Source organism: Mugil cephalus, chromosome 9 (genome assembly GCF_022458985.1).
Source record: "Mugil cephalus isolate CIBA_MC_2020 chromosome 9, CIBA_Mcephalus_1.1, whole genome shotgun sequence".
Taxonomy (NCBI): Eukaryota; Metazoa; Chordata; class Actinopteri; order Mugiliformes; family Mugilidae; genus Mugil; species Mugil cephalus.
The window spans coordinates 19,038,759-19,064,928 of NC_061778.1; the positions used below are offsets into that span (position 1 = coordinate 19,038,759).

The 26,170-nt window shown below is 42.4% G+C and overlaps 2 protein-coding genes across 3 annotated transcripts; both read left to right on the plus strand.

Annotated features, from left to right (window-relative positions):
* Window positions 1-2,131: 2,131 nt before the first annotated feature.
* serpine2 (serpin peptidase inhibitor, clade E (nexin, plasminogen activator inhibitor type 1), member 2) lies at window positions 2,132-9,238 on the plus strand. 2 transcript variants are annotated; one of them, XM_047593985.1, is made up of 9 exons: window positions 2,132-2,307; window positions 3,522-3,800; window positions 3,905-4,132; window positions 4,731-4,928; window positions 7,230-7,428; window positions 7,515-7,612; window positions 8,164-8,250; window positions 8,381-8,464; window positions 8,702-9,238. In XM_047593985.1, exons 2-9 carry the CDS (start codon window positions 3,539-3,541, stop codon window positions 8,737-8,739), a joined length of 1,194 nt encoding a protein of 397 aa, XP_047449941.1. In that variant the 5' UTR covers window positions 2,132-2,307; window positions 3,522-3,538; the 3' UTR covers window positions 8,740-9,238. The 2 variants fall into 2 exon arrangements, with proteins under 2 accessions (XP_047449941.1, XP_047449942.1); XM_047593986.1 differs by having other exon boundaries at window positions 2,132-2,303.
* Window positions 9,239-10,113: 875 nt separating this feature from the next.
* Window positions 10,114-26,155, plus strand: wdfy1 (WD repeat and FYVE domain containing 1). Its single transcript, XM_047595162.1, has 12 exons — window positions 10,114-10,332; window positions 12,081-12,148; window positions 12,279-12,352; window positions 12,482-12,536; window positions 15,947-16,097; window positions 16,172-16,284; window positions 19,651-19,777; window positions 20,556-20,661; window positions 20,798-20,899; window positions 20,985-21,115; window positions 21,201-21,309; window positions 22,449-26,155. Exons 1-12 carry the CDS (start codon window positions 10,196-10,198, stop codon window positions 22,506-22,508), a joined length of 1,233 nt encoding a protein of 410 aa, XP_047451118.1. The 5' UTR covers window positions 10,114-10,195; the 3' UTR covers window positions 22,509-26,155.
* The last annotated feature ends 15 nt before the right edge of the window (window positions 26,156-26,170 follow it).

The following is a 26,170-nucleotide window of genomic DNA, read 5'->3' on the forward strand; positions in this document are numbered from 1 at the left end:
ACTCTGCCCTTTTCACCATGCCTCAGAGTAGCCGCTCCTGTTCTCCCAACCTGCGCACCTGAGAAGGCCTGTGAAGACTTTAGACCTTAAGCTAAGAATCTCTCCGCAGTGCAGGTGGGCCAGGACCTTGTGGCCTAGATTACAGAATACGTCAAAGTTTGGAATATTTCCGGCTGCAAAAGAACACTGGAGTGATCCAAGGAATGGTATCGTCATCCTTTTCTGTTTACACTTTAAACCATGTACTGGAAATTTGTATTTTCCATTACAATCCCTGACTTCTTAACCTCGGGAACAGGCTGTTTTGCACGTTCTTTGACGACTCACCCGCTGTTGGCTGTATCACACACAATAAGGAAGAAGAGTTCATAAAACTATTGTTACTGAAAGCCTACAGGACATCAGAGTAAAGGTACAACTTATAGCTTTAATTGCTTTATCCGGTTTAAACCTAAATAAATATAAGGTTAGTGCAAAATGAGATTTTGCAGCATAACATTTTGTTTTTTTTATTCCATATCATTGTGAACACAATGTGCCATGTCAGACTCTTGGCAAATATCTTTCGTATTGAGAAACTTATCTTTCACAGCAGCTTTTGGAAATTTCATAATAAAGTAAGTTTATGTCAAGTTGTGGTGGAAAAAAACAGCCTTGCAAGGTGTTATCAAAAGGACAATCATGTTTAACAAGTAGTGGGGGGAAAAAAAAAAATTCAACAGGACCAGAAACCTGTCCTCTTCTTGAATGGGCATGTGTGGCACAAACATGCACCATCTGGTGTTTTTTGGTGCAGGTTTAGTCTTGTTTGATGAAAAGAGTGCAAATATTTTCTTGGCTGCTCGGCAGGAGCATGATGATATCGCCGCCCTGAAGCAGAGAGGGTATGTCAGGCACTATCGTGATAGGCTGGATACCATATTGCAAAGTCCAGATCTTTTGCCTTTAACTACATAGTTTTACTTTGAAAGCAGTATGTCAAATCTACTGGCATGATCACAATCCACAGCTGCGTGTTCCACAAAAACTCTGCAAACAGACATAAAAGATTGAAAGTGTTTATTGTCACAACAGTCTCATCCCTGCATCCCAGCTGGACACCCACTACCCTCACAACCCCAAGCACAAACCAAAAAGACAGTTGACCGAACCCTGCCCTGAACGCAGCCACACTGTCTGCATCCCATGTTGCAGCAGTGGCTAAAAGCCTCCATATAGCTATTGAGTCATACACCGTGGCTGTAAAACTGATATGTTAAAGTTGAGGTTCAGCCCACAAAATAAACATGTGAACCATATATTCTTAGGACAGACTATAATCCCTCATAATCTTCGTAAACATAAACATTTGCGGTGGCTTCGTTTGTAATTGCCCATACACTCAGTTAATCCCCTGTAATTCAAAACCCCCGAGCACCTACTAATCTAACCTACACCTACTCATAATCCTCTGTTTGGCAGCAGCATGGATGTAATTGAAACTCTCTTTTCAGGTGTGTGTTTGTATATCTGTGTGTCACTACCTGACTGCATCACCTCAACAGATAGAAAAGTGTCAGATGGCCCTTTTTCAGTTTGGGGAAGTTGTTCCAAAGTTCACATGCGCCTGTATTTATTGTTTAGTTAGCTAAGTAATAATAACAATTTAGCTGGAAAAGCCACGAGGGCAGTTAGTCATTTTTATTTATGGTATGCATTACAATCTGAAAAATTATGCTGTGTTTATAATTATTAATGTGAATACAAGCATCTTAGTAATTTTCCATTTCTCATATGACGAAACGTGACTAAAGTCACACAACTTAGTCATTAAAATGTCTTTCTATTTTTTTAAAAAACTATTTCATTACTTCCTGTTTTAAAAATATATCGGTTACGTCAAAGTTGACACACATAACCGGAAGTAGCTGCATTAACGTAAACATGACAGTATGCTCTGTCTTTTTTTGCGTCTCTTTGTATCTCTTCTGGAGACATGAGCAATGACTATGTAAAATCTAAAAATAAAATCGCATCCCTGCGTTGTTGTTATGAGAAATAATCGTAAATGTGTTGCTTTTACTCTGAAAGTCTAGCGGAAGCGCTGGATCTGTCATGTTGTGGCGGACACCCGTAGAGACGTACACACACACACACACACACACATACGCAACACTTCGTACTGCGCTTTCTGAAGGCGGAGTTGAGACCAATAAATTGCTCCACGAAACAACGGTGAAGTCAGTAGTAGCGCTCACTTTCACTGGAGTAAAGAGTTTTATTTTCCTGTGTGTCTCGGGAGCCAGGAGAACTAACGACTCGTGGTAGGTACGAACTGACTGTTTTTTTTACGCTCTCCTAGAAACTCAACGTAGTATATCCTTAACAAGTACTAACGTTATCACGCAGCCTAACAACATCTTGTAACCTGCGTTTGTAGCGCAATAAGTTCCTTCTTTTCTATTTAAATAATACTGCCGTATAATCATCACTAATATGCAACAGACCCCTTGGTCGAGTTTGTTATCTTTAAATAATTAACGTTAACCTGCCACAGGAAATTTGCTTTTCGTTTATTTTTAACTTGTAGTACAATTGTTCAAACAGGAAAGTGCGTTTCACGTCCTAAGTTGCTTCCTCCAGTCTCTCGCCTGCAGAGAGGGATGGTGGCGTTTGGTATTAAAATTCTGCTTCACTGGACATTTGTTGAGTCCTGTACGAAAGACTGTACGAAAATAAAAATAAAAATAAGAACGTTCTCCACATCTGCATGTACCTGGGTCTGCAAATATTATCCTGCAAAACGTTTCGTAATTGGGCCACTTTTTTTATTTATTTAATTCAATTGAAGCATAATAATTTAACATGGCACATCTACTGAAGTTAATCCTGGATCGGTCACGTTAGGTTAAAACGTGCTTCACAGTGTGAACCATGTCTTAGTTAGAGCTAATTGTCGTATTATTGTTCCTACCAAAACCTGAATCGATTACAACCCTCGTTTGTTTGTTTTTCAGTGTTTATTTTTAATTGTGTGTCTTCACCTTTTTTTTTAATATAGAGCAAATAGAGTTGCCTTGTGCTATACAAATCCAGCTGCCATGCCTCAGCGCAGTTTGATTTACGGAGCGTCCATTTACAAAACCTGTCCTGTTCCCTGTAGGAATGGATTCAACTGAGGCACAGTTCACACTGTAACTGCTTGACGATTTAACATGTTTACACTGTACAATAAATCATTAGCAGAAATCCAGTGGCAAATACTTTCCGTGCACTAGATTTGAACCTAGACTGCGATATTTACACAGTGTGAGTAAGGGTTAGTCACATCTTGCAGCATTGTATTAAAGGTTTTCATCCAAGGAGAGGTGCCTGGGCTAATAGTTGCATATGCTTTTCACGTGAGTCATCTTGGTCAAACTTCCTATCTTGGAAGTGACTTTATCCCAGTTCTTGGAAACTCGTAGTTGGTGCGGTGCTCGGATGCCGTGTGCAGACGAGATGATTCATAGATGCTGATCTTCTGCTCTTTGCTTCTGCAGGTGTTGTTGGAATCAAAATGAAGCGCCTCTTCTTGTTTTGTCTGTATGCGCTGGTGACCCTGTACGGTCATAAGGGCGTGCTTGCCCAGCCTCCCTCCTACGGTGAACGGGGCTCTGATCTTGGCATACAGGTGTTCCAGCAAGTGGTGCGCAACAAGCCCCTGGAAAATGTGGTGCTCTCGCCTCACGGAGTGGCTTCCATCCTCGGCATGCTGCTGCCGGGGGCCAACGGGGAAACGCGGAAGCAAGTCCTTAATGGGCTCCGTTACAAGAAAAATGGTGAGGCATGTTTATTGCATCAGAATATCGTTCCCTGGAGAGAGTTTTTAATGTTTAAACTTTACACGGTGTCTTAAAGTTAAAATTCTAATTGGTATGCACAGGCCCGTACAAGATGCTGAGGAAGCTACACAAGAACTTGACGACCAAGTCCAACCAGGATGTTGTGCTGATTGCCAACGGCATGTTCAGCCAGAAGGGTTTCCCCATGGAGGAGAGCTTTGTGAAAACCAACAACGACAACTTTCAGTGTGAGATGAGGGGCCTGGACTTCAGCAACCCCAATGCTGCGGCAGATGAAATCAATAAGTGGGTCAACAATAAGACCAAAGGTAGGAATCATGGTGGTGGCAAATAGAATAGTTCAGAATTCTGCTCATCCTTAAATTGCATTTTAAGTCAGTTATGTGTTCAAGTGTATTTACGTAGATTTCTTGAATTTTAACGGGATAGACCTGTCAGGAAGTCAGTTGTGAGTTGGATGCAGAATTATTTGATGTAATTCCAAAAAAACAGGCTGAAACAGGAGCAACTGGACTTACGGAGTTTCTTAAAGATACTTTGCCACGCGTCGGTGTAGCTTCTCCAGTTCTAAAAGACTGGGGGAGACTTGTGAAACACAAACATCTGTGGGTGTTTCCCGTTACAAACTAGCACGACAAGTGACTGTTAACAGCCAGACACTTACGTGGATGAAACGGTTCGAACCAGTTTTCTTTCTCCAGTCTCACTGATGAACCATTGTCGTCCAGAGACTCCACCCGATGTTTGTGAATGGGGGTGAAACTTGCTGATGCGTGTCCTAGCGTGGCACTGCAACTGCATCATTTCTTTGTCATTTGTCCAGAAGTGAATCTAAAACTAGAGGTTTTTTTTTTTTCTTCAAACCTCACACACTTGACAATGTTCTCCTGTTGCATATTTATTCAGGTCACATCCCCAGCTTGATCAAAGCAGACATGCTGGATTCTGCTCTGACCCGCCTGGTCGTTGTCAACTCCATCTACTTCAAAGGCTTGTGGAAGTCCCGCTTCCAGCCCGAGAACACCAAGATGAGACCTTTCACCGGGGGAGACGGGAATGTATACAAGGTCCCAATGATGTCTCAGCTGTCGATCTTCAACATAGGTGAGCTGATGTGTGAGATGACTCGAATGATGTAAATGCATCATGTAGCTGTGGCCTTTTAGCCTTTCTTTAAAAGCTTCCGCTGTAGATATGCAAATAAGATACAGGCTGTTTAAAACAAGGTGGCCAGATAATGTTATCAGGTTTACCATTGAAAATAACCAGTTTGATCTGATAACCACACGTTTGTGAGTTGAGCAGGAATTCAATACAGTAGTGGGACTTTTTTTTTCTTTTACCTTGGATAATACAGAATCACTCTAATTTTGTAGTGATGCTCAATTTGTAAGTACATTGTTGAAGTATATGGTGAAACAATAAGACCAGTGTGTTACTTATGGGTTTGTGGGTTTTCCTACAAGTAATATGGAATACATGGTTTCCTGAATTTCCCTGACAACCATTGATTGTATATTAAAATGGACAAAACTTCTTAAACGTTACCCGTGGGTTTCCTGAAGAACAGTTTTAAAGCTCAGTGTGGTGACTTACCTGCTGCTTGTTTGGTGAGCATAAGCGTATGTGTTTCCTGTTTTCTACCAATATACATAAGCCACATTCACAGTGGTCGAGTATACCACGACCAAGATCCTCTTATTGTGCCTCCTTAGCTTACCTTTGTATTTTCATACTGAAACCAACAAAGCCATATAATTCTGTCACAGAGTGTGTGCTTTCAGAAAGCATGGCTGTGTTCAGGGTTCAGAGGAGCACAACAGGGTTTGCCTCTGGCGTGACACGTAGCCTACAGCTGTTTTGTCTCTGCTTTTCACGTAGATGTTGATTCTGCTTTAGAACTACCTCAGCAGTCCGTCTGACTCTAAAGTAATACACATTGTGATCCTTCAGATACAGCAAACTAATCCAACAGCATCTGACGTCGAATTCTCATTTGCCAAATTGATGTGTTTTAAATTTAATTACGTTTAAATTCGGTTTTGTTTTCCAGTGTTATCTCAGCCATTTCCTGTTCGTGATTCACAGACGGGCTTGTGTCGAGCTGCAAAGAAATGCAGGCTTAGACATGCTACATCCGTAGCATATCATTTAGTCTTGTGTGAAATGAAATGATATACCAGTCAGTGGTCTATATTTAGAGGAGCTGTCAGAGTTGTGAGCGCTGTGGATAGATTCTCATACAGCGCTGCTGATAAACCGAAGCCATATTCAGCAGTGACGTACTAATGTTTGTTTCTCCCTGCGGTGTATTAACTTGAGTGTGAATTTCCAGATTTATTGCTGAGATTATCACCTTCCAATTACCACTCTTAGGTGCTCAAGAGAACATCATTTGTGCAAAATAACTTTCTGAACTTACATAACGCAGTAGGGCTTTATGACTATAATGTGATTTACACATTGTTGACTTAATGACTTCATAAGTTAATGAGATGTAATTTAGCTTGATAGCTTCACAATGCAAGAAAAGCTATTCAGTGGATGCTTGTGGTGTGAAGCAGGTACTGCTGTAACTTAATGTGTTTTCCAAAGCCAAGGGTAACTTTAACATGACTACGCTTATCAGTCTTGATACTTAAGTATCTCCCAGAGAGGAAAAGTCAGGCCAAAAGGCATAGAGTACACTGTCATCACAAGCCTCAAGCAACATTTGAAAGAATTCAAAAGCTCATTAGAGCCTCAATAAAACCCTAAAATTGCATCCTGAGTAAATGAAGTCATAACTCGTCCCATTTATTTTTACTGTTTTGATTAGGAACTGATATGACCTAGTGTTTTGCATTTGCTGTGTCGCATTTTTGTCTGGTATGTCTCTTTTGAGGCACAATGTTTCTCCTGAAGAAATGCTGCGTTTTCAACAGCTAGTTTGACATAATAAAAACACAGTTTATCACAGTGATGGCGATAAAGGTCAGACACACACAGAATTGATGTTGACTTAAAGTCCTGTTGAATAAAACCTTTAAACGTTCTTACTACTTTATGCAGGGATGCAAATACCAACATTAGGGAACTAGTAATGTCATTTAGTTTCTCTTACACATCACACACGCATTGTAAAAATCTGATTGTTGTGTCTATATTTCTGAAGAGGTGAAGGGTCAAATGCCTAGTTTGCATTGGTCCTCACCCCCAGCAGAAAATAATGGATTAATTCAGGGAGGCCGTTAACGTAGCGCTTTCCTCCTTCTGGCAGTAACACAAGTGATGAGAGAAACTTTAGTTTAAATTTATATTTTTGTGTGTATCTCATGTTGAACTGTGTCATATCGTCGAATTAAATCTAAGAAATCAGGAGAAGGTAGAAGCAACACTAACTCATAACCTCTCTCGTTCTGTCAGGCATTGCCACCACTCCTCAGGGTCTCAAATACAAGGTAATCGAGCTACCCTACCACGGGAATGTCATCAGCATGCTGATCGTCGTGCCCGTCGAAGAGGAAACGCCTCTGTCTACTCTCATCCCACACATCAGCACGGCCACAGTGAAGAGCTGGACTACGCTAATGCACTCAAGGAAAGTCCGCCTCTTCATCCCCAAGTAAGACGACTCAAACACACGCGCACATCCGCCAGGCTTACTGAATGTGGTGCTAGTAAAAATTGTGTGCGTGTTTGTGTTCGTAGGTTCACTGCAGACGCAGAGGTAGATTTGAAAGCACCACTGTCTGCACTGGGAATAACAGACATGTTCGATCAGGCCAAAGCCGACTTCAGACACCTGAGTGAGTAAAAGAACAGTCACCGCAAACCCGACCATTATGCAATGCCTCTACGTACATGAAAGTATTTATCACATTGTATGCGGATATGAGCAAAGCTTGAAGGTATGAAAGGATTGCTGGTTGTTTATTGTTGAATGCCAGTAAGACGTATGAATCGTGTCTGGCTGTCCAGTGTGACAAACTGAATCACTGCTGTTTTTTTTTTTCTTGCCTTACATTTTCTTCCTGAGGGATGGGAGGGAATGAAAAGAGCTGTGAAGGTGGAGCTTTGGCGCCATCATGTGGTATATTAAGAGTTGATACCGTTACTGTGTGTAAAATCCACCCAAGTTGGAAGTTGCTCTACTGCCATCATGTGGTGTAATGTGTGTGTACACATGGACTGTTACAGACCCTCATTTATAATCAATCATCACTCCTCTAAAATGCAAAGGGAGCTCCTTATGTTGGAGCTGGACAGTTTCAGCTGATTCATATCAGGAAAAGTGAAAATGGCATCAGATTAAACTAATATTATACTAAGGTTTAACCATTGTTTTTTTTTTTAATAGGTTCTGAACCTGTGTATGTATCCAAGGCGCTCCAGAAAGCCAAAATTATTGTGAATGAAGATGGAACAAAAGCAGCAGCTGCCACTAGTGAGTGTTTGTGTTTTCTGTCTGTATTCTTGATTGATGAGAATGTAGCGTGTGACAATTGAACTTTACTACATTAATAACAGTATTTCAAGCCGTCGATATTTCTGTAATGTGTTGCCTTTTTGTTTAGCTGCTATTTTGTTGGCACGGTCCTCCCCACCATGGGTTTCAGTGGACAGACCTTTCCTCTTCCTCATCAGACATAACACGACAGGTATGTAACGTCTTCATGCAGGGGAAGGTGGAAACATTGCCACTATATAGATCTGATAGAGGAATGATGGAGGAATACTATTGAGAGCAAGGTAGAGATTCAGTAGATGGATAAATAGTACAGAAATGCAATAGATGGATAGATAGATGCTTCATTATATATAAAATATAACCAAGACTTTCCAGTTGAAACTTTGTCTGCATTTCACCCTTCACTTTGACTTTTCTCTGTCCTCAGGTACCATTCTCTTTATGGGCCAGATCAACCAGCCTTGAGGCCTGCCAACATCACTTGGTAGCACAGGAAATGCTTCTCCATTGCCACGCATGAACAAACGAGTACACACGAACACACTTTGCTGTAGACTTATGTACAATGTGGACATATGATGTTATTTGTTTTAAATATTGCTTTTTATGTTACCCACTTTCTGTGATGCATAACATGGTGTTTCGCAGACTGCGTTTTGAAGCTGTTTTAATTTTTTTGTATACTTTTTTTGAATTTATTACATTTTTAAATGACTTTGAATGTCGTTTGTGTATTTTTCTCAACTCTGGAGTAGGGTAATCAGTTTATTTATCATGTCACAGTTTCAGTTTAAAAGTTCACCTATTCAAGACGTATAACTCCAGTCTGTATTTAGTTTCACTCCTCATCTTGAAGACTTTGCACTCATCTACTGTGTGATGATGATTTCCCTGGATGAGGAAGTCTTCTGTTTTCATACTTGCTTCACATTTGAAAAAATAAATACACATATTTATAACATCATTGATTTTGCCACATTTATTTTTACTGTAAGAGTGTCTTTGATATTTTTTAGTGCTGTTGTTTTTTTATCTTTCTGTGTTGTTTAGTTTTTTTCCATAAGAACATTTTCAGGTAGTGACACACATCCACACCTGTGTATTTCATAAACCGCTTGATTGGAGTTGTGGCTCACATGTTCCTCATGGGGATGGAACAAATATAAACGGACTAAAGAAAACTGGTGTCAAAAGAAGGAAAAGGGAGATCTTGAAATATTCTAACCAACATTCAAAATTAGAATGTGGTTTAACATTTATAGAAAAACAAACAAAACAGTCATGTGCAAAAGTAGATCTGGAATACAGTTTAAAAATAATTGCCTGATAGTACTGCAGCATTGGATCAGAATTTTAGTTTTACAGTTTAGCAATGGGTTTTATCAAAATCTAGTGTCAAGTTTTTATTTGTAGCCACGTTCAGGTTCTGAAACTGGCAATACCAGATGTTCTGAGTGAATCCAAGTTTCTTGACTTGGATATAGTAATGGCTGTTGTGCAGAAAATCTATTTTTTTTTTTTTATATATATCAAAAAAAAGTAGAACATTAAATCTCAGTTCTGGAAATAGACTTAAAAAGAACCTCGTTTCTAATGCAGATTTATTTGTAGTTTGACATTTATAGGTTCTACACTACAAATGTTTACTGTAAAATTCAAATAACTCTGATCAGTTCTGTATTATATAGAATTTAATCATTCTACATACGTGGTTTTCTCCTCTATCAGAGAATTTTCACTTCTACATCCCCAAACCGCTTTCTCGCTCATGTTCGTTTTTCCCCGTCTGAATTTGTATGCCGCACTATTGAGGTCATTACGGTAATCCTGACAGCGCTCCGGGTGTCAGCTGATCCTCCTTCACTGGCGAGTGAGGAGGAAAACCAGCTGAGGGAAAACACTGCTGGCTAGTTCAAAAACCATGGCTGCAGAAATTCATTCGAGGCCCCAGACCGCTAGACCGGTGCTTTTGAACAAGATCGAGGGGCACTCAGACTCTGTCAATGCCGCCGTTTTAATACCAAAAGAAGACGGGGTGATTACGGTCAGCGAGGACAGGTGAGTTTGCCAAGCGGGCTAACGGTAGCAGGAGCTAGCGGGCTCCGTCTATTTACTGGTCAGTACATTCCTAATATTTGGCACACTGGCTTAATGTGGGTGAAATGAAGGAGGAAAAAGCCAAACATTTCCCTCTCATGCGGACATTTTTTTACATTTTTTTTTAGCTAGCTGTTCCATATGGAACCAGAGAGAAAGAGACTAGGGGGGTGTTGGGACACTAACCCACCAAGAGTGAGTCCATTCCACAAATTATCCGCAAATAACCGACTGCAATTTAAAAAAAATAACATAAAAACACAAAACAACACTGGCTTCTATTCTGTTTTGACTCATGGTTTGATACAGAAAGCCTTATTAAAATGTGTCTTTGTTGTCTTAGCTATCCAGCTATAACAGTAAACATTAGTCTCAAACTAACGACCTGCTGCTTTCATGTGCTCCTCGTAATCTCCAAAGGTCTTAGTGATTCCAAGACGCTTTTAGCAAAACCTAGTAGCCGAAGTGGTCATTTATTAGCCAGTGTTTAGTGCAATACAGATATATGTTTTAAAAAGTATACCATAAATTGAAATGAGTCTTTCTTTGATAATACGTGAGATGTGGAGTAAGCGGGGCATGGCATGTTTTGAAGTGACCGTGATCTCTGCCGCCTGAACACCACATCAAAACATGTCGGGTATCAAAGGAAATCACTTTGTTTCCTTCATAGCCACCAAAACCCCAAGACGCCGTTGAAACTACAGTTTGGCAGCAGTTAAATAATCTCAACTGTGAAAGTGTAAACGTCGTCGGATCGGTCCATCAACTTCAGCGTTGTACTTGCTCTCACACTTGGTTAGAGAAGCAACGTCCTCTTCAAAGTAAAAAAAGGAGCTTGGCTGCTGTGGAGAACTGCGATGCAGTTTCCATCACACATCTAACGCACTTGACACAGAAAAAGGAGAAGTTGTGGTGCGGGGGTTCCGGCAGGTTCCTTGATGAAACAGGGTTGCGCAGCAGCTGCTGCTTTCAGTATCGTTTATTCTGCATCATGCACTGAGATATGAGGACAAAAAGGACAAAGCAGAGCTTACTTTGCATGCACTTGAACTGGACACTGCTCAAGACACGACAGTTATGTTGCTGCAAAACTCCTTTTGAAAGAATAAAGGTCAACTAAGTGTCTATTTCAGAGTGGGGCTGGTAATGAATCAGCACAGCTTAGATGTCTTTTTTTCCCCAGAGCTTATGAACAAGAGGTCAAGTAAAGTAGTGTGATAGCATTAGGTCTCATTTTCCACATGGAGAATGCGTTGTAGTCCAAGATGAAGGCTCCTTTTAATGGATATTTCCATTACTGGGAAAAAGGGACATTTTTTTATACCACGCAGGACATTTGAGTGGCTCTTGCAGAGATTGCTTTAAAAGACATACGCTGATCGGACATAACATTACGACCACTTTCCTAATATTGTGTAGGTCTGTCTTGTGCCTCGATATCAGTTCTGATTCATCAAAGAATGGACATGGGTCTCCTGAGGGTGTCCTGTGGCGTCTGAAAACGGGATGTTGTTAGCGGGGGGGTCCTATGAATTGAGAGGAGACGTGATCAGTTTGGGATCTAGTGAATTCGGAGGTCAGGTCAACACCGTTAATGACAAACGTTTCCCAGCAGAGCACTGAATTGTCACAAGATGGTCAATCTTATTTACTTCTCTTGTTCTCAACATAATGTTGTGGCTGATCAGTGTGTTTCCGATCCTCAGAACCATCCGGGTGTGGCTGAAGAGAGACAGCGGTCAGTACTGGCCAAGCATCTACCACACAGTCTCCTGTAAGTAAGACTTGTATTGCTTCTTAGTGGGAAGAGTAATTATTAATGTGCGTGTGCGCGTTTATTTATGGTCATGAAGGAATACCACCGCCACCATGTCCCTACTCATGTCTGCGTCTGTCTCCTTCAGCTCCATGCTCCTGCATGTCGTACCACCACGACAGCAGGCGCATTTTCATAGGCCAGGACAACGGAGCTGTTGTGGTGAGTGAAGTTAATTCAAATGAAACTTTGTATCGTCACACCAGGCTCATGTTTTCGGTTGCTCTAAAAGCACCTTAGGTTATTTGTACTGAAACTAGTTTGAGTGTGTGCATGTGTTTTGCCTCGTAGGAGTTTCTCATCTCCGAAGATTTTAACAAGATGAACCACGTCAAAACATATCCAGGTGAGAAAAAGACAAATCAAATATGGGTTCCCCTACAGGACAAACGTTAAGGTATCTGTGAGGATAAACAATGAGTAGAGGAAATGCATTTGTCCGTCAGTGGCCTCCTTTGTGAGGGATGTGCCGTTACAGTTCTTCAAAAATTTTACCTCTGTAAAAACTAGAAAACACTAAAAGTAAATTGATTTGAAGCACATTGTGTTTGGTCAACACTCCTTCACGTTTTGTGTGCGCTTATGTCTACCTATATGCTCATGTCTGTGGACTTTAAGATTAAAGACCGTTTCACTAAACCAAGCAAGTGTATCTCCTTCCCCATGTAATGTTTACAAAGCTAAACATAGATAACTGTGCGTCGCTCACTTCTGTTCCTCCGATAAACACCAGACTGTTCAAGCGTTTATTGTTGGAATAGTCTGAGTTCGATGTCACGCCCAGGTTCATTACACCCATCTCCCACATTGCACTGTAGGCGCCTTTATAGCAGCAGCGGCTGATGGGTTGTTTACATGTATCTACAGTTTCTATGCCAGGCCTTTGACAGAGTGAGGGCTTAGAAACAGCTTGTTACTGATAGCGGACGAACTGGTGCGCTGTGTAAAACTGTGAATCATGTTAACCTTGACCTAGAATTAAAAACAAAAAAGAAAGGAAAAAATCAGTGCTGCATATGATCACATTAAGGCCACTATGTTATTAGTGTTTTTTTTTTAATTTTTGGTTTGACAAAACATGTAGCTTGGCTTACGACAGTGCACACATCTTAAACCGACTAATAAAAACGCTGATGTCATGCTCAACTTTGGCATTGGTTGTAAATATGTTGTCTCTCTTTTCTCAGAATTATAAAAATGTTAGAGTGCAATGAAATAATGAGGTCGCTGGTTTGGTCTCCTGGCTGAGGTGACGTGTGCAACCTGTGCAAGCACCTTTAAACGTTCACTGCATGGCTCATTTGGGTGTGTTAAATGCACACGACAAATTCCTTGTATATGTGCACATATGTACATGGTGAATGAATATGATTAAAATTAGCGCATCTGAATATGCTGAAGATGGTTTAGTTTATTCTAGTCTCCTGTATCATCGAGGCATGTCGGCATTTACTGCGATAGATATATTTGCACTTAGCACTGTCCATGTTGAGTTTCAGAAATAAAATAAAAAAACATATTCACACACATGTGATTGATCAGCGCTAAATGTGTCATTTTCAGTTGACCATGTGTCATGAGGGACAAAGCAAAGCTCTTATAGTGAAGTGACCTAGTGGTGCTGTTATTGTTGTTTCTCTGGCAGATTGTGTCTTATCATATACCAGTACACACCTTGCAATTAAAGCTGTCTGAGGTAAATATTTCCGTGTATCTGAGAGAACTTAAAAGGTACCAGTAGTGGAGGCTTTGGGACCAGGCTTGGGCTTTTTAGGCTCGTCTGTCGTTCATTTTCCCCACCTGCCATATTGACACCATCGCGTCGTGATGAATAGAACCTTTTCATGTGACTGCATCAGCAACTATTTAGCAGCCTCAGTAGAAAATCAAGCTTTAGGGGCAAACCGGCGGCCTGAAAGAACAAAACGCCACGTGTCACCGCTGCAGCGCTCCGTCTGCTTTCTACCGAGCAGCTGAGCCCAAACAGCAAAACCATGACTCACAGTCTGATCACACAGGCACTAGTGTGTGTCTGCACTTCTAAGACACATTGAGCTTAACATTGTTATTTGCCTTTTGGCACTCAGCGTTGCTTTCTAAAGGAATATTGACTTGTTCTGCAACCCATTTACTAGTGATCAGAAACGCAAACAGCTCGAGTAGTTTCAGTCTGGTTATAGGTTGCTGTGACACAGCGATATGGAGACAAGCTTTAAATCTGCCCACATTCATTGCTAACCAAGAAGTGTTTGATTGGATGCAGACCAACTGTGTCTTTTGAATTTACTGAAAACGTATATAAGTCGTAACTTCCATTACAGAGACAGCAACCGACTTTTAGTACAGGGATCAGGTTTTCACCACAATCCAAAAACATACAACACCTTAACATAAAAAGGATTAATAAGAGAGGAAAGGACAGGGAATCTGAGAGTGTTGGCCTCATGGACCAGAGCTATGACTCCTTGTTTGGTCATGTGGCTGCTATGTACAAGAGGGCACTAACGGAATGAGTTTTCTGATTGATGCTATGCTCTTGAGACAGAGGTGACTCATCACTGATGTTTTATATTAATATCACATCTAACAACTTGAAGCACAGTCCACCATAAGGCCAGACCAGTCTGCATGGAATGCTAGTTGTAAGACTACAGCGATAGTTTTAGGTTTTTCCCTAAAGACCACTACTGCCTCGTTTTGAACGACTCAGTAGTGGCCGCTGGAAAACACATCTCGTGGTGTTTTTTGGAAGCTGTAATGGCTTTCATTTAGAGCCGCTGTCATCAATTCTTAATGCTAACAATGGCTCAACATCCAATATAGTTAGTGTGCTATATTGGATGTCAGAAGGACTGTTCTTATCATTAGTGGTGGCTGGTTCTCTCCCACCAGTTTGGTTTTATCGACAGTGTTTCTAGTCTGGAAGCTGTTTACATGCTGGAAAGAGTAAAAAAAGAAAATAGCTTTACTGTAATTACTTGGAAACAACAAGCTAATGGACACAGTGGAACAGTTAAGAGAGCCCATGCTCGCCAAGCCTGGACTCAATTCTTATGAGATTACTAACACCATTGGGATGTGTTGGAGAGCCACGCTGATTAAAGCGTTCTCTCCAGATGTTTTTATTTCTGTTAAAAGTCGAAAGTTATTGTCCCGTCATTGTCTTTTACAAAAGACGCAAATCTAACAGCTGTTTAGATGCAAGCAAATTCAACTCTGTGGCTCTCGGATGACTTGATGTATGACTACTTTGCTTTTACTCCTCAGTCCTCCGTAACAACTTGATTGGCCCTGCAGATCTTTAATGTATTTATGTTTCAGTGGCAGCCAGCATTAGCCTGGAAGCTGATTATGTTCCGGTAAAGTCCCACTCTGTAGCCGGCGTTGGGTTTGTCCATTCTGGGTTGGTGTAGAAACGTGGCAACGTAGTGGGTTCTGTGGAAGAGCTTCCACTCACCATTTCCATATTAAGAACTCGTTCAAAGCCGGTTAACAGTTGCAGATGCGCTAATAACAATATATTTATTTCTGCTAATTGAGCCCCATGAATCGAATGGAGCACAACAACAAAAACATACACTTGGAGGTGATCTGAAGATGGACCATTAAGATTTATGGCAGCACAAATCCTCTGAAGGGATCCGTCTGTCTTAGTCTGGATTACAGCGACACTAAGCAGGGCCTCTGATAGGATCAGTTTGCGGAAAGGGCACGTGTTGATGCGTTTTTTTCTGTTTGTGTGTTGTGTTTTTGCAGCCCACCAGAACCGTGTGTCAGACATGGTGTTCTCCTTGGAGAGTGAGTGGGTGGTGAGCACCGGCCACGACAAGAGCGTGAGCTGGATGTGCACCCAGAGTGGCAGCATGCTGGGCAGACACTACTTCACCGCCTGGGCCTCCTGCCTACAGTATCCTTCATTCAGCATTCACGTAGTAAGTAGAGGCCATCGTAGAGCCCGTTCGAGCCCTGACTCCCGCTCAGATACGACCACGAGACGCAGCACGCCTTCGTCGGCGATTACTCAGGACAGATCACGCTGCTGAAGCTGGAGAAGCAGACGTACTCCACCATCACTACGCTGAAGGGTCACGAAGGTAAAGGCGCTCGTTCTGATACATGATAACACTGTGTAAGGAATGCCACTCACAACGTTCCCTCCCAGTGCCGGCGACGGCACAAATAACTTCCTCATACTCCCACGCAAAAGCAGGAATTCGATGCTGAAGTGAGATTTGCGACCACGGTAAATAATGAATGACCCAGATTCCTCTGTGACTTTGTGAAGCAGGAACATGAGAGGCCAGTTGAATCCAGTATGGATACAAGTGCTCTGTTTCTTTCTCTACAAGGTTTCAGTTTTAAGAGATACATTTCTTTATGTTCAAATATCTACATATGGTTTTAAGAGGAAGTTAAATATTTGAATGAATTCTTCCAAATTTTTTAGGATTCCATTGATTTCACTTTATTTTAACTCCTTATTTAAATCAACCCCGTGAGTCAAGTCTGAGCTTATTGTTTGTTTGTTTGTACTTAAGTGATCTGGTGCTGCATTCACTTGCCCAAGGGAAGTTCTGACAAGAGAAGCGCTCAGTGCCGTGTGGCAGAATGTTTATAGGACTGACTCAATAGGTGATATCAAGAGTTAGCAAGCACGAATTTCCTGATCAGCCTACCATAAAGGTGACGGTCATTCTGTGGACTTTAGAGCGGATGCCACTTTTGGCTAATCACATTATCGTTATAATGAGCCGTGCAGCGACTTTGAACTCCGGAGTGCGAGTGCAGCCGCAGAGCGAGTCCTGCAGAATGGTGACGCATTCGCCATAAAATGTCAGACAGCGATTATCGTGATGATGAGGAGCCCAGAAGAGACGACAATTACACTTTTTACGGAAAATATGTTGCGCTCAGCGTCAGCCAGAGTTCACTGAGGAGGAAGAGGGGGGTGGAAGTAAGCAGAGACGGTGCATAGGACTACTCATAGGCAGGAATCTACCATGCTAACCACTCATATAACCACACTCTGATAAGGTGTGACCAGGTATTTGGCTTCAATGTGTAAAACTGCTGGTATTTTCCTTCTGATGCCAACAAAAAGGAACAGTGCACACATTGTGTCATATATACACATTGTGGGGGATGTCATTTACCTTCTAAGTGAGAAACACATTCTTTCAGTCCCATTTTGGGTGATGATAAAGATGATGGAAATTACCATCACTAGTCACTAGTTACTCTAGAATTTCCCATAACTGTTTCTGTTTCATAAGCACTGAGCGATTCTGTAGCCGTTGAAGCCTTTTAGACGTGAGTATTTCCATTGTCATCAAGACGGAAACGCATGAGCAGACGATGAAAATATGATTCAGATTCTGTTTGTATTCAGGGGATCAGCGCTGAGTAAATGGACGGGACAGTAAAAATGAGCCTCTGGGACACTTCGTCATGTGTAACAGACACTTCTCTGTGCTCTTCTTTGGGCGTTCATCGCTCACGAGCCGCTTGAGAAAAAGGCGGAGGTTGACTCATCCGACCAGACACAAACAAAAACACTATTTCCACTATTTCACATTTCGCCTGCAGCTTGGCCACATGATACAAACATGTTAGAAAGTCCCTTTAGAAAACGGAAGGGATGCAAACCCATGCGCGAAGTTACTTTTGAGCTCCCTGTCTCTCTCTTTGATCTGCAGATATGCCTTGTGCTCATAATAATACATATTAATTGGACAGACTGTTATACATATTAATGGCCAGTGTGCTGCGTTCAAGCTGTGCACAAGCCGAGCACCAAATATTTAATGGAAAGTATCATCAATTAAAACAGGAGAACAGGATTAGTAGGTCACACTTGTTCCTGTATCAGTTTTTTTTTTTTTTTTTTTTTTGTGAAAATCTCCCAGAAATAAAGCTTATGGCTTTTAATCAGTGCAGTAAAGTGAATGCACATCTTGGCTTCTTCAGCATCAAAAAATTCAATGAACATTATGGGAAACACAGATACCGTTTACTTTGAAGAGCGTCCCGTGTGGTAAATAGTTTATTAGTTTAGTTCAGCACAAGTACTGGAAGAATGTGGGCACAACTTGCCTGGCTCTGAATCTGAATATGACACAAGTCACATTTAAAGACACTTAAGTGCTACCTAGGTTATAGTTTGGTTGTTTAATTTATGCAGTAAATTTATGACACAGTAAAAAAGCCAGGCCAGCTTTTTCCAATTTTTTCCAATTCCAACGGGTATTTTGTCTTGATGTACGCCTAGAGCAAAAAAAAAAACATCAATGTGCACAGTATGAGTGTTTGCCCTTTGGCTCACATAGCTGCAGTTCCTTCCTGCCTAATTATTCTACCGCCTCCTTCCACAGACTATTATTCATCATATGAATGATTTGAACAGTCGAGAGGGTTTAATTTTTCTCTCCCACAGTTGTTTTTCATTTTATATGGTGAATGTTTTAGCAATTAAGTCGACTCTTGCGTAACAGCGTAACCTGATACATTTTAAGTTACAAATGCGTTGTTGTTTTTTTGCACATAGTGAACGAAGGGATATGAAGCCTTTGTATTTGTAATCACATATAGCTTAAGGTAAATGAAAAGGAATTCACAGGTACCTCAATAATACTTAAGTAAATGTGACAGAGGAAAACAAATGACGCCTAAAATCTGCTGAGCTGTGTTAGAAACAGCAACCGCAGCTGCTTTCTGTTACTAACCAGCAAAAACGTAACTGGCAAATTTCTAACTCTGTGAGAACTTGTAAAGCAGCCTCCAGCAGCTAATACTAGCATGGCAAGGATTTAAGTAGCCTTGTGCTGAAGGAATTATGCCACCTAAAATTTAGGATTACAGCAGGACTTATTCCAAAATAACAGTCTTTGAAAAACATGTGGTCAGTTCAAGCTTTTCCAGTTATAGCTGATGCTTTCTGGTCCGAAAGCTGTTCAGAAACGCACTAAAACCCACACTAACCTCACCCAATATATTTGATTGATATTTTGTTTAGAACGTTAACCACCCAGATTGCTTACGCTGACACAGCCTATCAAAAAAACAATGCACTCAAAGAATAAAAATCATGCAGCGGCCAACTGGCACAACTACTACAAAGACTTCTGATGACTTCACGTAATCCACTGATGGACTAAACTTCTGATTTGTTTGTAAATGATCTCATCAGTTCAATAAAGTTACAAAAAAGGAGCACTCCCCTAATTGAGGCAAGACCCAGGATATCCATTAAAAAGTAATTGCAAAAACCATAATAAAGGTAAAACTGGAGAGTTACCAGTTAAAGGTATTTGATTGAAGCCGCCTGCGCTTCTTTCAGCGAACACCGGGTGGAGCCAACAGCTCAGACCATAAGATTCTCTCTCTACAAGCAGCACATGGTAATAACTGAAATGGCTTCATAAAAATAACAAACACATTTTTTTGTGTGTGTTTGTGTGCAGGTAGTATAGGAGCCCTGTGGTGGGACCCCATCCAGAGGCTGCTCTTCTCGGGGGCCTCAGACCACAGTGTCATCATGTGGGACATCGGGGGCCGCAAGGGACGGACGCTGCTGTTGCAGGGACATCAGTAAGTTGTTGGGTGTCGCTCACGTGAATTCATGACTGCTGAGTTTATGTCCACTGTGTTGACAGGGAGAAGTTAGAATCGTTAAAATTGTTGGTAATTGTGCCACGTCGGTACTTTTCGTTGTTTCTTTTGTCCCTCTGCGATGTCCTCCGTAACGCTCACATCCACACTCCCTTGTCAAAGCCAGGTCTCGGTGGTGTCAGCAACAGCTGTCCACAGGCAGCGGCTGGCTCTGTTTTTATCTCCTTTCCTCCTCCTTCATGCATTTTTCACCGCCCTCCCCGTTAAAGGACTTATCAACAAAGCCCATGCACACTGATGCGTGTCAGAGCAAGCCTCTGTATATCCGGCTGCATCGTAGGAGGATTTGTCTCTTAGACACCCACAGAAATGAGAACAGTGGTGCTCCTGTAGTTTTCACAGGTAGTGAGAAACTAGTCGGCTCAAAGAAGCACAAATGCACAGAGTAAAGTGATGCTTCTCAGCTGGATTGTTACTACCTGGTTAATCATGTTGGTCATTTCGCCTGTTACTAATACGGAGGTGTCAATCATAGCGGCTTATTTTGGTCTTTCCCAGTGGTAGAGGAAAATCCTTAACGCCTTAACAACGTGCTCCGCCATGTTGCCAACTCTTGTCTGCTGTTTGGCTCAAGACAAACAGCTCACAGTCTGTTTAGATTTTACTTGAAATGTCTCCCCGTGGACATTTTTAAGAGCTGCTGAGAAATGAGCCTGAGTAAAACAGAAACTTTTTTGCGACTCCTTCACCCCCGCAGCGAGCGCGTTCAGGCCGTGCGTTATCTCCAGCTGACGAGGCAGTTGGTGACATGCTCCGCCGACGGAGGCATCGCAGTGTGGAACATGGACACGCAACGAGAGGAGGTACAGTCACGCTTTTTTTTGGTGTAAATTAGTTTCTGCTCTTTGCCTGTACGCAGATGACTGGTCAGTAAGGAGGCTACAGGACGGGGACTCTGCATGTTTAACGTCGGCCTTCACCTGTTTGTTTTCCCTGCAGGCTCCTCAGTGGTTAGACAGCGACTCCTGTCAGAAGTGTGAGCAGCCTTTCTTCTGGAATATCAAACAGATGTGGGACACCAAGACCCTCGGGCTCAGACAGGTAGGAGGGTCTTACCCGCGTCCTCGGTCGCCGTGGTCCCCTCATCGTCAGCAGTGCTAACGTGTGGGCGTTTTCCTGTGTGCAGCACCACTGCAGGAAGTGTGGCAAGGCTGTGTGTGGAAAATGTAGCTCCAAACGCTCCTCGTTCCCAATCATGGGCTTCGAGTTCCCCGTGCGGGTGTGTGACGCCTGTTTTGACACCATCAAAGAAGAAGAGTGAGTATTTACATTTTTTTAATGTCACGTTTGGCTCTTGTTATGAACTGTTAAAAATGTTTTTATTTCGTGTGCGTCGGTGCAGTCGAACACCGTTGGCCACGTTCCACGAGGGGAAGCACAACATCGCCCACATGGACATGGACCCATCCAGAGGCCTGATGGTCACTTGTGGAAGCGATCGCATTGTTAAGGTCAACAACAGCTCTTTGGTGCCAGATGATTCACACATGCGATCAGACTGTGGCAAAGGCCGACCCTTTAAAGCACAGCTTAGCACAAAGCTAATCAGATCCCCGTCAACACATTTAAGCTGCTGTTTCCTCAGATTCGTATTTTTCGTTTGCTCGCCTCAAAATGCGAGTTTGGTAACAACACTATTTTGATTTCATTATTGAGTGAGTTTCAACCAATACTGCGGCAATTTGATAGTCCCACAACTGATCAGTGCCGCTTGGTTTTAAGCAAAATCAACTGTCTATCCTTGCATAAAGCACACCGAGAGATTTGATTGGGCCGTCTGATCTTTGCTGGAGCATAATCGATTCCCAGCGGAGCTACTTAAAGACGACTTTTGGCCACAAACATTTTGTAGCCGGGGAAGTTGCGTTAGCTTCCAGGATAATTTCTTGTAGGAAATAAATGTTTTTTAAGTTCTTACAAATCCTTAAAATTTAGTTTTATAGGAATAAACTTAAATAAAAGAACAGCCTCCTGTTCTAAAAACAACCAGGACAAATCTATATCATCATCATCATCATAATGACCTAAGTCTATGTCCTTTAGTGTTACACAAAATTGAATGGTTTATAATAAAACATTCAGGTGTGAATTCTGATACTTTTTCAATGTTCCTTACCTCAAACTTTTAATTATAGACCCTGTGATAGACTTGCGTCCCCTGCCTGGGGTGGACCCGTCCAATGACTGCTGAGATAGGCATTAGCATTAACTTTTTTACTTTTAACTGTTGTTTTAATTAAATATCCAGACATCAACTTCAAAGGCTTTAGAAAATCAGAAGAGGTATTTTCCAATGTCTGAAGATTCATTAACCCCATTAAATCAGTTTTGCTGCTGTTTCTGAATGAAAGTGGACGATGCAGCCAAAAGGGGGAACAGTTCAGCTCTACAAGCTTTAAATATGCTTGTTTTTTCCTTGGGTTCCTCATTTCAGTTTCGTGTTTATTGTTAGTCTCGGTGGTCTCAAATAGAGCAAATTTAATGCACCTTTAAATCTAGTTCACAAATCCTCTGGAAAGTGATGCTGAAGCTCTTGTGTCGTGCTCATTGGCTGTGTTTTTCTTTTTCTTTTTTCTCTTTTCCTCCACAGATCTGGGATATGACACAGGTGGTTGGCTGTAGCTTAGCAACAGGCTTCTCCCCGCGCTGATTGGCCCAGCCCGCCACACAGTGCCCCCTCTCGCCTCATGCTCCGCCTGCTCTTCCAGTGTCATGGAAACCCCTCTGTACAGTACATTTCCCCATCACGCCTGGGACTTTCAGCTCGGCCTGCTCTCTGTGAGCGAGTGTGTGTGCGTGCGCATGTGTGTGTGTGCGTGTGTGTGTGTGTGCGTGCGTGCGTGCGTGCGTGCGTGTGTGTGTGAGTGCGTGTGTGTGTGTGTGTCCACATTCCTTTTGCTTCTCAAAACAAACTTCTCCTTAATTTGACTAATTGTCAGTCTGGCAGCAAAGTGCATTGGACTGATTTTTGATTTTTGAACAGAACCCTAAGCACAATGGTGCGTGTGCGTGTACACGTGTGCATGTATTGTAATGGTGTCTCCTGTGGGAGGACTGGTATTGATATAACTGTTTACATTCAATATATCTGATGCTTCTTTTGACAAAGATGGTTGTTGTTTTTTTTTAAATTGCCCTTGCACTGTAAAGTTAAGTTTCACTAAATCGCTGACTTCCCATTCCTGTAAAAAGCGTCCTCCTGTTTTGCTATGAGTGTGGCCCACTAGCTGCATATTAACCCACTGTAACTTAAACCCCCACTCATGTGTATATAACACTGCATCGCGTGTGTAGTAGACGCCAGAATCGACTCCCACCCGTCAAAGTCACCCGCTCCGCTCTCTCTTTCTCATTTCCTCTTCTCTTTCACTAGTTGGCCTTAAATCGCTCTCAGGAGGTTTTACATCAGTAGGTTGTCTGTAGTTGGGGCTCTGAGGATGTCAGTGGTAACCGGTATTAGTGTGTGATCGCTGGCGCACGCCGGGAGAATCGATCCTCCTCCTTGATGGATGAGGGAGATCTCTTGATGGGCTCGAAGCCGCTGCCGTGGAGATGGGATTCAGATGTTTGCGTGATAGCGGCGACCCCTGCTCCCACCTCGTGACACCCAGGTGAGCCGCTGGGGGAATTAGAATGCGTCGCCATGGTAACGAGCGCCGACAGTGGCAGCATCCTGTCGCAGCTTTTCCCGAGGCGGCCACTCGGGGGTGGGGGCGATTGTTGTGATTCGTTCCAGTCTCCAACTTTATGCTGGTAGAAAACAAGTAAAACAAATAAGCACAGCATCACCACCTTTCAGACACCTCTGATTTCCTGTTTCAGAAACGTGTCTGTTATGGTGCAAAAGAGAAAAAAAAAAAAAAAAAGGGGGGCAGAAAGGCCCTCGGGTAATGACAGGTACTAAATGTAGCACTGTATGCTGGCATGCTGAGTTGTCTCTAGCTAAACGAGGAGTCTGATCAGGACTGTTTGTGCTCCTTCAAAAGCCTTAAAGAGAGAAGGACACGCTCACCAAGCCTTTTCCAGTGGTTCGCCCGTGCTTACGACTGTTCACTCATTCTCTCGAGCCTTCATCTTCACGTGTGCGCTTCCTTTACATCATGTGTTTCTTTTCCTTGCTCCTTTTGTTCTGTTTTCTGTCCCCAGTTCTCCTGCCGCCACAACCCCCCCCCCCCCACGCATACACATCTGTGCGTCTCGTCTCACAGCGCTCTCGGCACTGCACTGAATTGCACAACTCTCCGTCCCCGTCTTTTGAAACGATCGTTTTTTTGTATGTTCCGATGTGGGAGAGGTAAAAGCTGGATTCGATGTAGCGTCCTTGTAAATAGCGGCTAATATCTCCTAACGTTAGACTAACGCTTGCCTTATTGTAAGTGGAAAAAAATGATAATGTTTGATTTCACGATGTAGTCACATTCCAGTTTTTTGATCATGTAGTGTATATTTATATTTGTAGTAAAGTATTTATCACTGTAAATTGTCGTTTTATTTTAGCCCATCTAGTATTTTTTGTTTTTTAATTTCCCTAGAACACTTGGAGCGCTCCATCCGTGGAGGAGCACATTCGTAGTGGGGAGTGTGTGGGAGGTCGTGTAGTGTTTTCCACGCTAACGCGAGTGGAGATTGATTATTGGTTAATTGAGTGAGAGCAGAGGTTGTCTTGTCTGCTATTGTTTCCGTCCGTCGTGTTTAGATGTCACTCAATACTCATACTTGGGGTTACACTGACACTAAATGCATTTGTCAGTAGCGAGTACTTCACACTTCTGTGATGCTTAAATTGAACCTTCCTTTCTGCCTCCAAAACCAGATTTTTCTCGCCTTCAGTCGATGTCAGTTTATATTTGTATTTCATTATGGGCCGTGTTTCAACTGACACAGAGACCTCTGCGCGGTCATTTTGTTAGTTTTCCGTCCGTCAGCACATATATAAAGCCCTCCCAAACGATTTAATTGGCCTCTTTGCTGGAGTGTCATCAGTTTCCAATGGAGAGACTTGAGACTGGAATGGTTTCTAGGTCAGGAAATACCTGTAAGAACCGGGTGTTTTGCATAATGACACAGGAGAAGCACCGCTTTAAAGCATGCTTTAAATATATTATGCATAAAAGACCAAATGTATAATTAAAGCTGCATTAACTGATATTGACGTTGCCTTTCGTGGCCAACCAAACCGGTGAATGTGCTAGCAAAACATCACCAACACACTGATGCCACAGAGTGACTTGGTCAGTTGTTAAATTAAAAGCATGCATTGGAGGAAAACAACACTGTCTGTGATATGTATGTGGCATTTACGGCTGAAAACGGCAAATTCTGAGGGGATGGCTGCCAAGTGCTAGACGTGTTTACCAGCTGGATGCTAACTCCGTCAGCTATGTTGCGCTTTACACTCGCGAGTATTAAAGACGCTGCTGCAAACGCGGAGCTGCGAGACTGAACCAAAGCCCGTAAAACCCTAACAGCGAGCCTTAAGACGTGATGATTAATCAGTTGGGTGTATTATTACGGCAACTGATTAATGGTTAATGCAGCTTATAAAATATATTTGCATGTTTTTTTTTCCCCTCTTTTTACCTGTGTGTTCTTAGTCAGTCCTGGCGAGCTGATCTGACAGTCTTACCCCAAAGTGTCACACAGAGTCACTCCGCAAAGCGCCATCAGGGATCTACAGGGTTAAAGGCTACAGTACAATCAGGAGTCAGAGCTCTCCTTTCCTATTTCAGTAAACTGGACACCCAATCTCCATCCAGTCATTTCTCCTTATCGCGTCCTTGTAAGACGGGCGCGGCAGGCGGACGGGACGCTATATACAGGAGGCATGATGGATGTCGGGATTGGCCGTTCACAGAGAGAGGTAATGAAATAGATCTCCAGATTGTGCGCCAGGAAGGAAGGGGTGGGTTCGTCACGTTGTAAATGGTTTCTGTGTCTTTCGCCAGATGGAACGGTTGCAGGAGTCATTTAGTTTTTGTCATCTTTAGTTCGACAGGACGCTAGGACGGATGGCGGCCACGTGGTCGCCCACAGGCCACAGCGGCGTTTAAAAAGAGCTCGAACGCCGCGGCCCCGTGACCACAAACCCTGTCCGCCGATTTGACTTTTTCTCTTCCGACTGCTTGTATAAAACCCACTCTCTGTTCCTGCAGGATGTTGTTAATGTATATCTCCAAATAACTGTATTTTTAAACACTTTTGTTGACATTACAGTACTGACTTTTAGTCTTCCTGTGCCCTCAGATCTGAGCACAGCGAAGGAAAAAAGATGCATAATAAAGATATTTGATATCTTCATTTGACTCATTTCTG

What these genes read in the sequence shown, in the direction of transcription:
- serpine2 (XM_047593985.1), top strand. Translation starts at nt 3,539, where the DNA reads ATGAAGCGCCTCTTCTTGTTTTGTCTGTATGCGCTGGTGACCCTGTAC. An exon ending in AGCCGACTTCAGACACCTGA is followed by an intron (nt 7,613 to 8,163) that starts GTGAGTAAAAGA and finishes TTTTTTTAATAG; the next exon opens with GTTCTGAACCTGTGTATGTA. An exon ending in AAAAGCAGCAGCTGCCACTA is followed by an intron (nt 8,251 to 8,380) that starts GTGAGTGTTTGT and finishes CTTTTTGTTTAG; the next exon opens with CTGCTATTTTGTTGGCACGG.
- wdfy1 (XM_047595162.1), top strand. Translation starts at nt 10,196, where the DNA reads ATGGCTGCAGAAATTCATTCGAGGCCCCAGACCGCTAGACCGGTGCTT. An exon ending in CTGCTGTTGCAGGGACATCA is followed by an intron (nt 19,778 to 20,555) that starts GTAAGTTGTTGG and finishes TCACCCCCGCAG; the next exon opens with CGAGCGCGTTCAGGCCGTGC. An exon ending in GAAGCGATCGCATTGTTAAG is followed by an intron (nt 21,310 to 22,448) that starts GTCAACAACAGC and finishes TTTCCTCCACAG; the next exon opens with ATCTGGGATATGACACAGGT.